Genomic DNA, 16,134 nt, shown 5'->3' with positions numbered 1-16,134 from the left:
ATAATTTTGTTGACTTCACTATTCACTATATAATGGCGCTATTTCAAAGATCATTGAAACTGCTATCATTGCATCTCAGAGCTCCAGGGTCCCCTGTTCAATCCTGAACTCAGGTTATTGTCTGTATGTTCTCCCTGTATCCAAGTGGGGTTCCTCCCACCTGCTAAAACCAGGCTGGTAGGTGTTTTGGTGACACTACATTTCCAGGTGTGAATGACTGTGTGTGATGGACTGGTGTCCCATTCAGGGTCTATTCCTACCTCACGTTTTCATGAATAGCTTTGGTCTTGACCAGGAGAAGGCAGTTACTACGTCTGAATGAATGCATGGATGAATTAAAATGGCCTTGAAAAGCACAGCTGCATGTTGGTCAACTAAGACTGTCTAAAAGGGGTCAAATGCTTACATGTGAAAAGTGAATGTTTTTTTCCAGTGTCTTTGAGTAGTCATACTGTGAATGTTTGTGAACTGAGCCACTAATGCAGATTGTTTGCTTGTGTTTGTTGTTGCAGTTTCGATGTGGAGAATGGGCCGTCTGCAGGATGCAGTCCTCTGGATCCACAGGCCTCCCCAGGCTCGGGGCTCATCCTGCACCCCAACTTCTCCCAAACCGGACACAACCAGCGGCGAGAGTCCTTCTTGTACCGCTCAGACAGCGACTACGACCTCTCACCCAAATCCATGTCCCGCAACTCTTCTGTTGCCTCGGAGATGTGAGTTATAATAATAATAATAATAATAATAATAATAATAATAACAGCAACACCAACATTAATGATAACAAAATTCAGATCAACAGATCACTTATTCTACATAACATAATAGTGTATATCAGAATAACATAAGTATAACATATGACATAACACTTAACACTATGACATTATTTGTTAATCGTAATGATAAAGTTGGCCTTTGCAATAAATGATGATGAAAGCTGCAATAAGCAATTGTTTTATTGTATGCTCTGAGCATCCCAGTGCTGTTGCAAAAATGATGAGTGAAAACATCTTGAATATGGGCAAATTAATCAAATAAATTTCTTTCTTATTATGAGATTATTATAAATCTAATATATGATGATTCAGCTTGTTTTTAGAGCCTTTTGCTCAGTTCAGGCTTTACATTTTCGTATTCTGTTTGCATGATTTTGCTTCGTAATAGAAATTAGTACTTTAAAATATTTTTAATTTTAATGGCTTTAAAATTATTTGCCAATAGAACAAGATTATTTCATGCTTGAAATTATTAACCGTTTCTAGAAATAGGTTTAATCATTTTTTATATGGTCGGTGTATTGTAATTGGAAATACTAGATAACTTTGATTATATTCAAGATATTTTCCCATGCTATGATGGAATTTTTGCAATGTGGGTCTGTGATTTATAGTAAACTGTTCATTTATTAAATTATTTACTTATTTGTTTATTTGTTTGTTTTAAATGACATGCTGTCAGTCAAGATCATTAACTATTACTATAAAAGTGGTTACAGTTGTTGAAGGTATTATTTCATTATTCTATATCTATGCCTGTCTATAGCAAAATAAGTTACAAGTATAAATTAAAAAACCTTTAAAAAAAAAAAAACATTAAAAAAAATTACCTTTAGAAAAGCACTATTAATATGATACAAAGCTATTTTAATAATTACTGGTTTGAGTTGTGTGGGTGAAAAATTTAGGGGGAAATATTGTTTATTTATTTTTGTAATGGCTCCAAAAATAAATATGTTGCATTTGTCCAAATATTTGCCTTATGTTCCTAATGATATCACTGAAATCAAAATGTGCTTTAAACATTTGGGAGTTTGTGGAAAGTTGCAATGGCATTTTGGCCTAAATAATGATGTCTCAGAAGTCTGGTCTGGTTTGTTTGTTCTTTTGATTTATTTTTTTTTATGCCTCTTCAAAACATTCAGCATAATGGTAGGTGATAAACACGCACAGCAACCTGTCAGCAATGTGCTTAAAATCTGTGAAAGAAACAAACCTACAGGGGCTGGTATTGGGTGGAATTAGGGGAAGGAATTGAGGGCAGGCCGCAGCATGTCTCACACACTGCCTGATTTCCGCTGATGGCCTCAGCTGGCAATGACTGCCTGCCATTATGTAAGGCACATTTCCCACTGACGTCTGATAATCCAAATTGCTTTTCCGAGTACAGGGATTACGGAGGATCGTGTACAGTTTCACACTTTATTATGCAATTTATAGTCGTCAACATAGTAAGTCATTAGCAGCCTGTTTTAGCCCACAGTGAGACACTGTCATTCCTTACACCATGCTATGATGACATTTACAGTATTGCTTAATGTGCTGTTTTTTTTTTTTTTTTTTTTTTTACTGAAATCTGACTTTTAAAGTACGCTATCATATCTTGTTTTGCGTACAGGCATGGGGATGACCTAATCGTCACGCCTTTCGCTCAGGTAAACACGACTTAATCTTTTCACGTCGCTTTGTCGTCATTGGTGTGATTACTCAGCAGTAGACTGAGGCTTTTCTTATGTCCATGTTTACTTTTATAGCATTAAACATATTTACTGAAACACTCACTGTGTCTGTGTCTAGGTTCTGGCTAGCCTTCGAAGTGTCAGAAACAATTTCACAGTGCTGACTAATGTACAGTGTACATCAAACAAGTAAGTTATATTTGCTATTTAAATGCACTTTTATCGTCCGAAATGTAAATAACATTGGCATTTTTTACAGGTTAAAAGAAACTATTACTAAAAAAAAACAAAAAACATTTGAACATTTTCTTCCGCATACATCAGTCACATCCATATCAATTTCATTCCACTCAAGCTAAAATATAATTCAGAAAAAAATAAGTTTTGCCCATGGATGATTAATCATCTTTTATAAATCCATCACCCTCATTTTAATTTGCAAATGATCAGTCTAAAAAGTGACAGCTATATTATTACAGTTATGTTCGATTAGAATTTTACATCTTGTTATCCATATTTTATAGTATTTTATAGTCAACTACCCACATTATCTCCTGTATTTCTCTGCATATTACATTATTACAAATACCATTTAAGATTAATTTAACATTAAGGTCTATTTTAATCGCATTTTTAAATCTGATCTGTCACAATTAAAGTCTTTACTGTGTTCATCTGCACTAGAATCTATCATTGGGGCGTTTATTAGTTGTGATAAAGCTACATCTTTTAATCACTTAACAAGGAGACAAGCTGCTTAACTGCAGTCCTCTCTGAAACTATTGGAACGGCGAGGCCGATTCATTTGTTTTTGCTGTAGACTGAAGATATTTGGGTTTGAGATCATAAGATGAATGTGAGAAGAGAGTTTAGAATTTCAGGTATTTCTGTGTAGATGATATTCAATTAAATGACATACTGTAGAACATAGCACATTTTGTATCACCCAATTTTTGTAGTCGAGCACAAATATTAGAACATGCGACTGAAAAGTATTTCTTGTAACCCAGGTGTGACCTGTTAGATTGATTGTTTAAACACTAAATATCTCTGAACATCTACTCTTGGTTTTAGCCTTCAGTTTCACCTGTGAAGACTGCATTTGTTTAAAAGGATAAGCGAACGTGAAGATCAGAGAGCTGGCTATGGGAGAAAAGCAAGCCATTTTGAAGCTGAGAAAAGAGGGGAAATCAATCAGAGGCATTGTACAGACATTGGGCATAGCCAATACGACAATTTGTAATGGCCTGAAAAAGAAAGAAACCGCTGTTGTACTGAGCAACAGACACCGAATGGGTCGGCCAAGGAAAACAACAACAGCTGATGACAAACATTGTGAGAGCTGTGAAGAAAAAGCCAAAAACAACAGTCAGTGACATCAACAACAACCATCCACAACATGCTCACTAATCTTTACTGATGATGTAAGTCATGATGGTGGCAGCAGAATGAATTCAGAGGTTTACAGGTATATTGTCTGACACTTTATAAAGAAGTGCATCCAAATTAATTAGGACGAACTTTATCATGCAGCGAGACAATGGTCCAAAACACACTGCTAACTCAACAGAGGACTACATCAGGCGGAAAAGTGGAACGTTTTAGACTGGCCAAGTCGATCACCAGACCTTAACCCAACTGAGCAGCATTTCACCTCCTGAAGAGAAGGAAACCCCCGAAACAAACAACAACTGAAAGAGGTTGCGGTAAAAGCCTGGAAAACCATCACAAAAGAAGAACCCAACAGTTTGGTGATGTCAATGAGTCTCAGTCATGATGTGGTTATTGTAAGCAAGGGTTATGCAACCAAATAATAAGCGTTATTTACTTTTATTTACTTCAGGGCTTATCTGTTCCTATACTTTTGCTCACCTAAAAAGTGGGTGGTGTGATAAAAAAGGTGTGTTGTGTTGTTTAATACATCTAGTTACCAGGAAATAAAAGCTGAAATCCTAAATTCTTGTCTCATATCCATCTTTTGATCTCAAACCCAAATGTCTTTGGTGTGTAGCTCAAACAAATGAATTAGCCTTGTTGTTCCAGTAGTTTCAGAGGTGACTGTACACAGCATGTTAAGCTGCTTAACTACATGGCATCTCTTCCTTTTTTGGACATTTTCGTCTGAGTATGTAAAATCCAGTTCACTTTACGACATGTTCATATTGTGTATGCATCATATTTCTGTGGTTTGGGTGGGGGGGGTTCACAACATTTTAAATAAGACTTAAGCATTCCACAAGTGAACAATTCCTACAGACACAAAGGTGTTTTTCCTCATGAGCCTACAGCAGCTATTGGCCATCTAACAGACTGCAGTGTGTTTTCTGAAACACAAGAGGGCGATGTGAGCGCAGCATAGAGCACTGACCCTGTCTGACATTTTCCTCATCCCACTTTCCACTTTCCACTTAGCACTTGACCACTTTAAAGACATTAATCGCCTGCTTAGGTCTGTTCCACGTGTCTGCCGTTTCCTCTCGGTGACACGTTTTTCCACCTGGAATCTGAGAGCGTAGGGAGAAAAGGCAATTCCTCATTTTTATTGAGCACAGGGATTATTTTTCCCCTTGACTTTACCACGAGCTACGTCAAACCAATTAAGATGCCCTGTTAGAGGCGTTCGTTGGGTTCGGATCAAGTCTGTCACATCGCGAGCCAGACAGATGGAGATCAAATCAATCTTACAGACTGGCTGTGCTTTCTGGAAATATTCAGGAAGATCAGTTTTGTCTGAGAATATTGAAGGAAATACCACATAGCATTAAAGTTAAAGCGCTTATTCATATGTCGGAGTTATAAATAAATGATTTACAGCATTACATATTAAGACTTTATTTCGATTTTCTTTTTAATGACGTTTAGGTACAAAGTCAGTTTGCCCAGATAACAAACAACGCAGAGACACACAAATGAATGTGGGAGATTTTATACCCTGTTAAATATATTACATTTGCTGAAGCCCACTATTATATGCACACTTTTTTTCCATTTAGGAGATCACCGGCTACCACACAGCCCTCCCTCACCAGAGTCTGCCTGTCTGGTAAGTCATCACACTTCATTATAATGTGAATGTGTCAACCAGTCTGATTAACATTTCATGTGCTGAGACATTTCTTAAAACTTTGGCTGAGTAGCTGTTTCAAAATTCTCAGTACATCTTATCTTTGTGTTAAATATTAGCAATTTTTGAAGCGGGCTTCTGACTGGGCATTTTACCTGTGCGTGTGTGTGTGTGTGTGTGTGTGTGTGTGTGAGAGAGAGAGAGGGAGAGATGGATGAGATGTACTGTAACTGTAACACATCACTTTGTTACTCTCTGGTCAAAATGGCATCATCATACCAATATGAACACTTTTCGATTAGATTGAATTGGATTAGATTAGACTTGGCTGTTTTGTCACTGCGCACTGTACAAGAACTAGTACAACAAAGTGCAGTTTAGCATCTAGCCAGCAATAGTATTAAAGTGCAGAGTAAGCAGATCTAAATATATCAATATGATTTAGGAAATCCCAAGGATTTTATTTCCGTTTTATTCAGAGTACAACAAAAATACCTGTGGGTGGGATTCCTTTTGGAGTGGATGGAAGTGGCATTTAAAAAAAAACAAAATCTTGAGTACACCTCTCCAGTGGTGCTAATAGCCCAGGGGACTCGAGGCACTAGGCAGGGGATACCCTGGACAGGGTGCCAACCAATCGCAGGGCACAATTGCACTCGGACACCACGGAAATACCAATCAGTCTACAATGCATGTCTTTGGACTGGAGGAGGAAACTGGAGGAAACCCCTGAAGCACAAGGAGAACATGCAAACTCCACATACATGCAGGGCGGAGGCGGGAATAGAACCCCCAACGACGGAGGTGTGAGGCAAACATGCTAACCACTAAGCCACCATGCCCCTGCTTATGGTCCGTTAAAGCGCAAAAAAAAACGTTTCTAGTATAGTTGTGTGCAATTGATTCGTAGAATTGGTTTGATCTAGTCTGAAAGATTTTCAGACTAACAGACTGCATTCAGCCTGCTTTCTTTCTCAGGGTTTTTTTTGTTTTTTGTTTTTTTTGAGTTGTCATCCCCACAGCTGTGACTAGTCTATGCAACCCCTACTATGTGTAGGGAGGAATAATAACAAACTTTTTTTTTTTTAATCTGAGAAAATAAAAATAACAGTGGAGAAAATAGATATATATATTTTTAATACCACAGTGGAATTGTCCAATAGTAGTGCCTACGCTATGTTACACTTGGCTACGTGACTCCCCACACTGTTCCCAGCATCTCCTCATTTAGCATCACTCATCTCCAGGCTAGACTCTGGTGATTGACCCGGCAAAACACACACACACACACACACACACACACACACACACACACACACACACACACACACACACACACCCACACACACACACACACACACACACAAACGAGTTACACACAAATACAGAACATTACATATTGTTGAGTCTGGTACAGGAGCAGTGGAAGTCCACAGGAAGTGGCAAGCACTTATTGCTCCCATACTCATGGCCATACTCACACACACACACACACACACACACACACACACCCCAAACTATATTGCCCATATTTGACATTGTTGAGTCTAGTTTCTGTTTATAGGCCTTGGGAGACTGGAGTACATTTGCAGGGCTGATCATGGTGTACGTGTGCACACACACTCCTTACCGGATTTGAGCCTAATGTCAGCATAATTGCAATAATTTGCCTCATAGCTTTCACACCCTTACATACACTATACAAACACACACACAGACACACGCACACCTGCTCAACCGGCCACACAATAGCATTTTAGGTGCCCGTTTTGTCTGACTAGGAGGTCAGGACTTTGGGGTAATGGCTGGGAAAATTCCATCAAATTCCCCAGCTTTGGCCTGGAGGGACACATGAAGCGTCACATCAGAAAATCGGATGCATGCTGGAGCCTGCACTGCAAAGAAACACGAGTGTTTCTCTGAAACGAGGAAAATGCTGTAGTAGTTGAGAAATCCTTGGCTGTTGTTTTTGGTGAGGTAATACTGGAAGGGATGACGCGGTACTTGAGAAATATAAAGGTTTCATGTGATGTCCTGGATTTTTTTCATTGATAAACCAAAGCCATAATTTATTTACTTTAAAAAAATAAATAAAATTTTATATATATATATATATATATATATATATATATATATATATATATATATATATATATATATATATAAAAATTTGATTTCACTTAAAAGGAAATGATACTATGAGCTCAGTGCCACTAACTTCCTTATACTTGCATTTCAGTAGACTCATTAGTTCCTCTAATCTCTAGTCATTTAAACGAGAACAAAGACACCATCTCCGCTGAGAGAGAGTATAAGAGAGCGAGTTGTGTATTGTCAGTAGGAGGTGTTCCTGTCAGGTGCAGTGGGTTGTGATTGACGTCAGTCTGCAGCATGCGGCTTTTGTTGACTTCCCCTCAGCCCAGGTGGATGGGTATACACTTCCTGAAGCCAGTCAGGCCTGATTGATCTTATCAGTATACAAACCCTCAGTGACTCAGTGTGTCGGGGCGCTGCATTTTGATTTACTTATTCATTTATTTAACGCTGTGTGTAATTACTCTTACCACCCATGATCAGAAACCGATAGCAATGTTGTGCACCACTGCATTGTGCAAGAGTGTATTTGTTTTTTTTGTGGTGTTTTTTTACTGGCATCAGAATCGAAACATTGTATGTATTGTAACACAGTGACAGCTAAACATTGTGTCTCTGTTGACATACCAAATCAGTCCTTTATGTATTTACATCACATGTTATAACCTCAAAGGTAGTCTTCCATGAAGTGTTCTGCAACATGAGATGATTTAACTGTAATAACAGATCATACAGATGTCCTGGGCATTGTAAAATGAAAAATAATAATAATAATTTAAAGTGCACCTATTATGGTTTTTCAGATATGACTTTTCATGTAGTGTGTGTTAGAGCTGTTTGTGAATGTAAAAACGTCTGCAAAGTTTCAAAAATCAAATCGCACAATAAACTGAGTTACCGACTCCCAAAAGAAGGGACCGATTCTGAAGAGCTGAAACGAGTCGTTAGTGATTCCAGACTTACTTCCTGTACAAACCTACGTAGGTTTGTAACAAAAGGCCCCGGATCTGGTCTTCATCGGCTGCTCGCTGACAGCGCTAGACCAATCACAACAGACTGGGACATCTGACCAATCAGAGCAGAGTATGCTTTCTGAAAGAAGGAGTTTAGAACGGATCATTGAACGAGTCGTTTTTGACACTGGGGGGAAAAAAAGGTGACGCTGCAGTTTAAGAGATCTTTAAAATAAAATTAGGCATGTTTTAAAAACCATAACAGGTGCACTTTAAAAGTAATGAATTATTTAGAATTATACCACAGTGCTGTACCCTGGAACTGTTGTATCTGATTATTTTTCTATAACAGCAGCTCGAACAGCAGTACTATCAAAAGTTGTCAGGTTTTTATTATCCATCCATCCATTTTCTGTACCGAGCCTATCCCCTTCATTCATTCATTCATTCATTCATTCATTTATTTAAAACTTGGATACTTTTTTTTTTTTTTTTTTTTTTACTTTAAAATAGAGACTATTGAGGAAACACTGTTTATACTGTAGCTGCTTATAACACATATTCCAACAGGAACTCGCCTGTTTCGTGGACGCTCCATCAACATTAAATGTAACTATAGATGGAGAAAAAGTATGAAGTGCCACATTGCTGTGGTATAGGAGGAATAAAACAATTTGGGATGTGTTGTTATAGGAAAATAATTAAGTCACACTCCTTTACGTCGTTGATTATTTTCCTGTAACAGCACTGCCATCGTGTTTTATTTCTTACCTAAACAACTGAACATAATACAATTAAGACACTCATTTCTTTTCATTAACATTCCTGTTCAACACATGCATTCTGGTGGCAGTGACGCATCAGATCTTTAAGATGCGTATCTTGAACATCAGAGGAAGCGGAAGGCTTCTATCTCGTAAGGACATTTGCACTGTCCTGGGCCTGAGCTTCCTGCTGGGTATGACATGGGGTTTGGCATTCTTCACCTCAGGATACACAAACTACCCCATTCTATACCTCTTCTGTATCTGCAACACCCTGCAAGGGTTGTTTCACTTCCTGTGGTCCTATGGTACAATGAAGAAGAACAGGCGTCTTGTGGCACAAGCCTCAGTTGCGTTCACACTGTCTGAGCTGGCCAGTGCTTCAGTCAAGCGCTAGGAAATCATCTTTACCCACTGAATCGACATTACATATCATTTATTGTTGATGTAGTTGTACATCATATACTCATATACTGATAGAAATAAAGACAAAAAAAAGTGTCACTCAACATGTGTACACATTAGTGAATTGAATCGAGGAACACGTTAAACCTATACGACACTGGCAATATTAGCCTTGATACCCATGTTCAGTACCGCGTCAGCCATACTATTTCACCCTCAAGGCACACGCATATTTTAAAACACATGTAAAGATATTAGGAGAGATATTCCTCTCACAGAGGTGTAAATGGAGGGAAGTTGCCAATCAGTTATTTCCTGCTTTCTTTCATTCTTGCCTTGTTTACACCTGTGCGCTCCTTGTTTTGTTTTTAAAGAATCCTATATGGCCTCACAAAAACATCCTCTTTATCCTCCTCAGACACAATGACACACTCTGGCTTTATGAGTGCCCGTGTCGGCTGTGTGTTAGTGATATAACCCTCCAGCTATGGAGACAATGAGAATGAGGGAACCACTGACCTCCTGTCTGCTCCTAAACTGCTTCCTGCGTGTCACACAAACAGGGTCAGAGGGCAGGAAAGAGAGCGCAGATTTTTCCTGTTTTTCCCCTCACTGTTGGAATCCACCGGAACCCTGGAGGTGTTTTTCTGTGTGTGTGTGTGTGTGTGGGCATGTGCGTGTGAGCTTCTCTCGCACGCCGAGCGATGACTCTACCTGTGAGTTAATGAGTGGGGAAAATGTTGAAGATTTTTATGGGGAAAGATTGGCTGCTAGTGTAGTGTTCTCTCTCTCTCTCTCTCTCTCTCTCTCTCTCTCTCTCTCTCTCTCTCACACACACACGGAGTAATGATCACATTCACATACAGTACAGATTTTCGTCTAGGTCAGTTCATATCTTTTATCAGGACAAGCTGTACTGTGAAGTGCTGCTAAATCCTCTCTTATCCATGGATGCTCTGCGGTCGACCTCTTCAGGGCCATGTCAGAGCATAATCTTGTTGGGGGGGATGAAAAATGTCAGGATTGAAGAGATGAGTACATTTTAAAAGAGAGCAAGTGTTTGGGTGAATTCTTTTGAATTCATATGTTTCATGAGTATAATGTATGCACGTTTATGTGAATGTGCACTCATATATCTTTGTGTGTGTGTGTGTGTGTGTGTGTGTGTGTGTGTGTGTTCTGACATCAACTGTTTATGTGAAATGTCCTGATAGTGAGAAGGAGAATTAGTTACGTTTCCCCTGCTGCTCTTGTAAACAAGAACATCACGGGTACACATGACGCCATAACACTAACGTAAACAGAGCTACATTTAGTAAATCGTTCAGGTTTATTTCACATTCAGGCCTCAGCATACTTCATACTGGCTTCCACAAGCAATATGGCGTCATTGCGGATCAAACGAAGGTCGTATAGAAGCTTCGCTCAGTGCCTGAACTCCGTAGAAAAACACGCTGTGTGACCGAGCCTGTGATTGGTCGTTGCAAAAGAGGTGTGCCTAAACCAGTTCCTTCCAAAATGGCAGACTTTGGCAGACTTATCCACTTCTTCTGGGTCGTTTAAGAGTAAATCTGAGATACAGCATTGCCTCATCAGCACGTTAAGGAATGATAAAGCCATACAGATTGCTGACGAATCTGACCTAGCCCTTATGGGAAACAGTGCTATGTGTTTCCTGGTGAGCGATAACGTCACTATCACAGTGACTATTGATTCGAACCATTACTATTGGTTAATGAGTCCCTATTGTTGTAATTAAGAGCTTTTAAGATGTATGTTTCTTATCCACTACTTCCTTTCACTGGAATTGGCCTTGTCATGCTGGTATTGTACCAAGTTTCATAGGTGCACATGGTTATTTGTTATTCAGATTAAGCTGTGTTGATAGAACAGTGTGTGTGTACTTCTGTATCCTGTTGTGTCACCTCAGCCACAAATACACACCTACAAGGTAATGCCTTGGTACACATTTTATTCAAAGTCAGTTTGATTTACATTTCACGTTTATGACATTTGCCAGACGCCCTTATCCAGAGCGACTTACAGTTATCTCATTTTTTTTTTTGTACATCTGAGCAGTTGAGGGTCTTGCTCATGGGCCCAGCAGTGGCAGCTTGCCAGTGCTGGGATTTGAACTCATGACCTTTCGATCACAAGTCCAAAGTCCACTATGACTTTAGATTTGTAATTAATGCATGCTGATGTTGCCTTGGCATAATCAAACATTTCTCTTTAAAAACACCACTCATTAAAGCTTCAATAGCTTCTAAGGAACAAAGGCATCGTCTGCAATTATTATTATTATTATCATTATTATTGTTGTTGTTGTTGTTGTTGTTATTATAATGCATCGCTGTAATGCTAAGAGATGCATAGTAATGTGAACGGGTCTCTGAATCGGAATAAAATTCTGAGATTTAGGAAATAAATTTGGTAACACTTTACATTAAAGTTCATTTATCTAAAACTAATGCATTAGGTAAGGAATAAAACAGGACAGACATGCTGTTATAGGAAAATAATCAACAACAGGATGGTGTGATGCTGTAACCATCCTGAAATATTTTATTCCTCTTTGTACTACAGCAATGTAGTATACAGCAATGTAGTATATGTAGTATACTCATACTACAGTATGAGTCATACTTTTTTTTATTGATTTATAGTTACATTAAGTGTTGTGGAATGTCCAGGCATGATGTCGGCTCAGTCCCTCCCGGAAAGTGATGTGAAATCAAGGAAACTCCACAATACTCGGAGGAGCTGAAAATGGTTCAAAATTACCGCAGGTTTGGGCCAAGACGCGTCATGCGGCGTCATTCAGCCAAAGTCCTCTTTGAACATGAGTACAGCTAAAATGTCTCATTTACCAACAAACCTCACTGCGAAAGACCGTGCAGAACAATTCCGTTCAATTGCAACTTCACCAATTCAATAACTTTTTCCGCAAAAAAATAGCACTAAAAAATCTCTGCAAGTTGCGTCGCAAATTTTTGAAAAAGCCACAGCAAAATCCCGCGTTTTTGGCTGCAACAATCACAATAACATTCCTGTACGGACCGCCAGCTGTAAACAGTCTTCATCTCACCACTCTCTGTCTCCATTTTGAATTTACGACAAAAACTTCTTTTGTTACAGAGAAACTGGAAAACACAAAGTCCTCTCTCCTAAATATTCTCCAGTGGACGGAACCAATACAAAGCCATTTCTGGCACTGGAATCAATGACTCCTTCCATTAATGTTAAATAAAGGTCTCACGACAGAAAGTACAGCATGTTACTAAATACTGATAATCAACTGAGCTCAGGTTTCGGTTCTACTTGGCGTTACTTAAGGTGTCTTTGCAATTAACATCCACAACCATACTGATTAATGCATTACTGCCTATTGGCTGGATAGATCCAGGTCGGTTAATAATGTTAGTCATGAAACCGTTGACGTACAGCATTGCTGAAATGATGTGCACTGTATACGGTTTGAGATTTAGTTCCTCAGTGCTGCATCTAGTAAGATTTATTTGCATTTCCCTGCAGAGAAGTCCTTTCCGCATAAATATTTAGTTTCCATGGTGTGCTTCTCTGTCCCTTTCAGTAAGAAACGTTTCTTTTATTTCTATTATTAGGCATGTGTGAAGATAATTACACAGCTCCATATCCTCAGGTGCTCTCTTAGTGTGTGGTGCTGAGATGATGTAAAATGTTAAGACTGTTTGAGGTAGGAGAGAAGAAAAAAAAAAAAAAAAAAAACGATCAGAGACTGCAGATGAATTGGGGATCTTTCACCGCCATGTGCAGTGGCTTTGATCTTTTTTTTTTTCAATGAAATTACATTGAATTGCATATCTTAAATCCTTTTAAAGCGACACTATATATTCATATATGCCTTTGATGTACTTGCAACAAGCAAGTACAGTTTAGTACCCACAGAGTGAACTATGCAAGAATGAGAAAAATGCTGGCGTTATACCATGCTCATGCTTAAGCAAAAACATATCTATGAGAGTTACTTTGATATAGGTAAAGGTGCTGTTCTTTCACGTAGACACTCCAGAGGTGCTCACTCTTGTCACGTAGACGCTCCAAGGCTGTTATTCCAGAGGCCTTGCCCCTTATATTGCCAGTCTGTCAGCCTTATGATGCTTCCAACAGGTGCGCTGTATAACTCTATTCTTATCACAGCGTTTGTGTGTGGCCTGTACGGCTACACGGCTTATCATGAACACAAACAGACACATGCGGTGGTCTGCTTTATCACGTACACTCTTTACAAAGTGTACCAACGGGAAAGCATCTCGGAGGTGTTAAGCTCGCGGATATTTTTTCCCAAATACTGTCCGAAGCCATCAGTCCACCTGGGACTAAAGGTTTCCTAACACTTAATAGTAATGAAAGTGTTTTGTTATGATAAGCCTGTTTTGATTTGATAAGTGACTTTTTTTTTTTTTTTTCCCTATTATGTTTAAAAGATAACGTGGGAAAGCGAAGAAAAAAAAAATTCTCAAATGCACTTCCTTGTTAAGTAGAACTAAGCATACATTCATACATCCTGCTACTTAATCCGAACATTAATAATTGTTTACTATTAGTTTCACTGCAGTTGCTGAACAATATATGGTTGCTGTTAAATAATGTGCTTTAGGTGAGGAATAAAACACAATAGGGGCACACTTGTTGTAGGAATATAATCCTTGATGGGTTGTGTGAAGTGAATTAGTTTCCAATAACAGCACATCCCAAAAGGTTTTCTTCTGTGATTTGCCAATAATTACAATGTTTATTTGATTAATGAACAACACACCATGATTTTTAACCCTTTTTTAATATTGTGGAACGTCTGCAAGACAACTCCCTTATATTATACCAGCAGAGAGTTGTTCTCTCACCAGCCTCTCTTTTTTTTCCCTTTCTCTTGAAGTTAATAAGTCTTTAAAAAATAATAATAATTGCAGACTGTTGTTGAGAAATTGGAACACACAACTGGAGAATCCTTCCTTAAATGTTAAATAAATGTCTCCATACGGAAAGTTTCACCATGTTGCTGATTTGTATGTTTTTCTTTAAGTGAAAGCATGCTTTTTTATCAGATTATTATTATTATTATTATTATTATTATTATTATTATTATTATTATTGTTATTTTTGTTAGGCTTAGATTACTGATTGAGGTGCACAAGCATGTTAATACAAACCTATCATTTGAATAACTCCTGCTTGTTATAGAAAATGTATCCTTCAGATTTGAGAATTCAACAGCCCTGTGTCATAAATAACTAAACTGTAAGCAAGGACTTAACCGGATGCCTTATAAGGTGAGGATTTATCTTACTGAGATTAACACAGCGTAGAGTTACAACAACGATAAGTACTGAGTACTCCACTCCACCGTGTCTGGCATGTACACAGATTTTCTTATCAGTTCGCCTTTATTAGCGGTTTAGCCAAATGATAATAGCTTTCAGTTTTTGAAACGATATATCTATTCTCATAACTTTCCTAACGTTAGTTAGCATGTCCTTTACACAGTGTGCTCTTCGACTGCATAGGCAAACAGCGCCTTTCGAGAACCCATTACCCCACTCACTCCTCCACCATTGATCATAGCCTGACAACATTGGAGTGTTTGAGCACGAAGATGTTATTTGCTCAGGCATTTGGGAACTCAAGTCTTTCCCAACAGCTAGTCCAACCCTAAAGCAATGCCCGAAACGCCACTCAGCGTGTCCTTGGCATAGCAGCCATATCACTGCCATGCCATTTTAATACAGAATGATAACTAGATTAAAATGAAAAACAATCCCGAAGGGCAGGCATGCTAAGTTTCCATGGTGCCACCATTGCTCTGCTTGTCTATTAAGGGACAAGCATCGGATTTAGATGCACTTCCAGTTAAAGGACTGGACAGGGCAGATTATTTGAGCAGATTACTGTAAGGGTCCATTTCCTATTCTCTGCAGGGAAACCCATTTTTGGTTTCCAATATTTATTTTCCATGGTGTCCAGTTGTCTCACTTTCAGTAAGAAGAGTCAGGGTCTATAATTAGTCTGAATTCTTTATTGCTACATCATCATTTCAGTTATGAGAAACAGTGGTGTCTGTAGTAACAAACAATGAAAGTCATCGTGAGCATTTGTGTGCCTCGTTCTGCTCATTAATTAATGTCTGCAGACTCGCCGCATCACTTCCTTGTCTCCTTCATTGGTGCTTGGCTCGCAGTTGTCCTTTCATAGTCATAGAGCTAGGACAGGAAGAGGAATGACAGAGACAAAAGACAGATAGGAAAAAACAGACTTTTTCCTACAGTTTTAGTGGCTTAATAACAATAATAATACGTCAGGAAATCATCATTTTCTGCATGTTTTTGAACAGATGAATGAACATCGAGAATGAACAGAATAGTGTTT

General features: G+C 38.6%; 1 protein-coding gene across 5 annotated transcripts in view; it reads left to right on the top strand.

Annotated features, from left to right (window-relative positions):
- Positions 1–16,134, top strand: part of pde4ba (phosphodiesterase 4B, cAMP-specific a) — a 177,191-nt gene that overhangs the window by 123,739 nt on the left and 37,318 nt on the right. For all 5 annotated transcript variants that reach the window (XM_017479945.3, XM_017479946.3, XM_017479947.3 and 2 more), the window contains 4 exons: positions 513–713; positions 2,392–2,428; positions 2,571–2,641; positions 5,446–5,495. In XM_017479945.3, the coding sequence (XP_017335434.1) occupies positions 513–713; positions 2,392–2,428; positions 2,571–2,641; positions 5,446–5,495 (359 nt within the window). The remainder of the gene's footprint in view (positions 1–512; positions 714–2,391; positions 2,429–2,570; positions 2,642–5,445; positions 5,496–16,134) is intronic.

The sequence above is a fragment of the Ictalurus punctatus genome, chromosome 11, assembly GCF_001660625.3.
Source record: "Ictalurus punctatus breed USDA103 chromosome 11, Coco_2.0, whole genome shotgun sequence".
NCBI lineage: Eukaryota > Metazoa > Chordata > Actinopteri > Siluriformes > Ictaluridae > Ictalurus > Ictalurus punctatus.
Note: the sequence above shows the minus strand (reverse complement) of the source record. Positions and strands in the feature narration are given on the sequence as shown.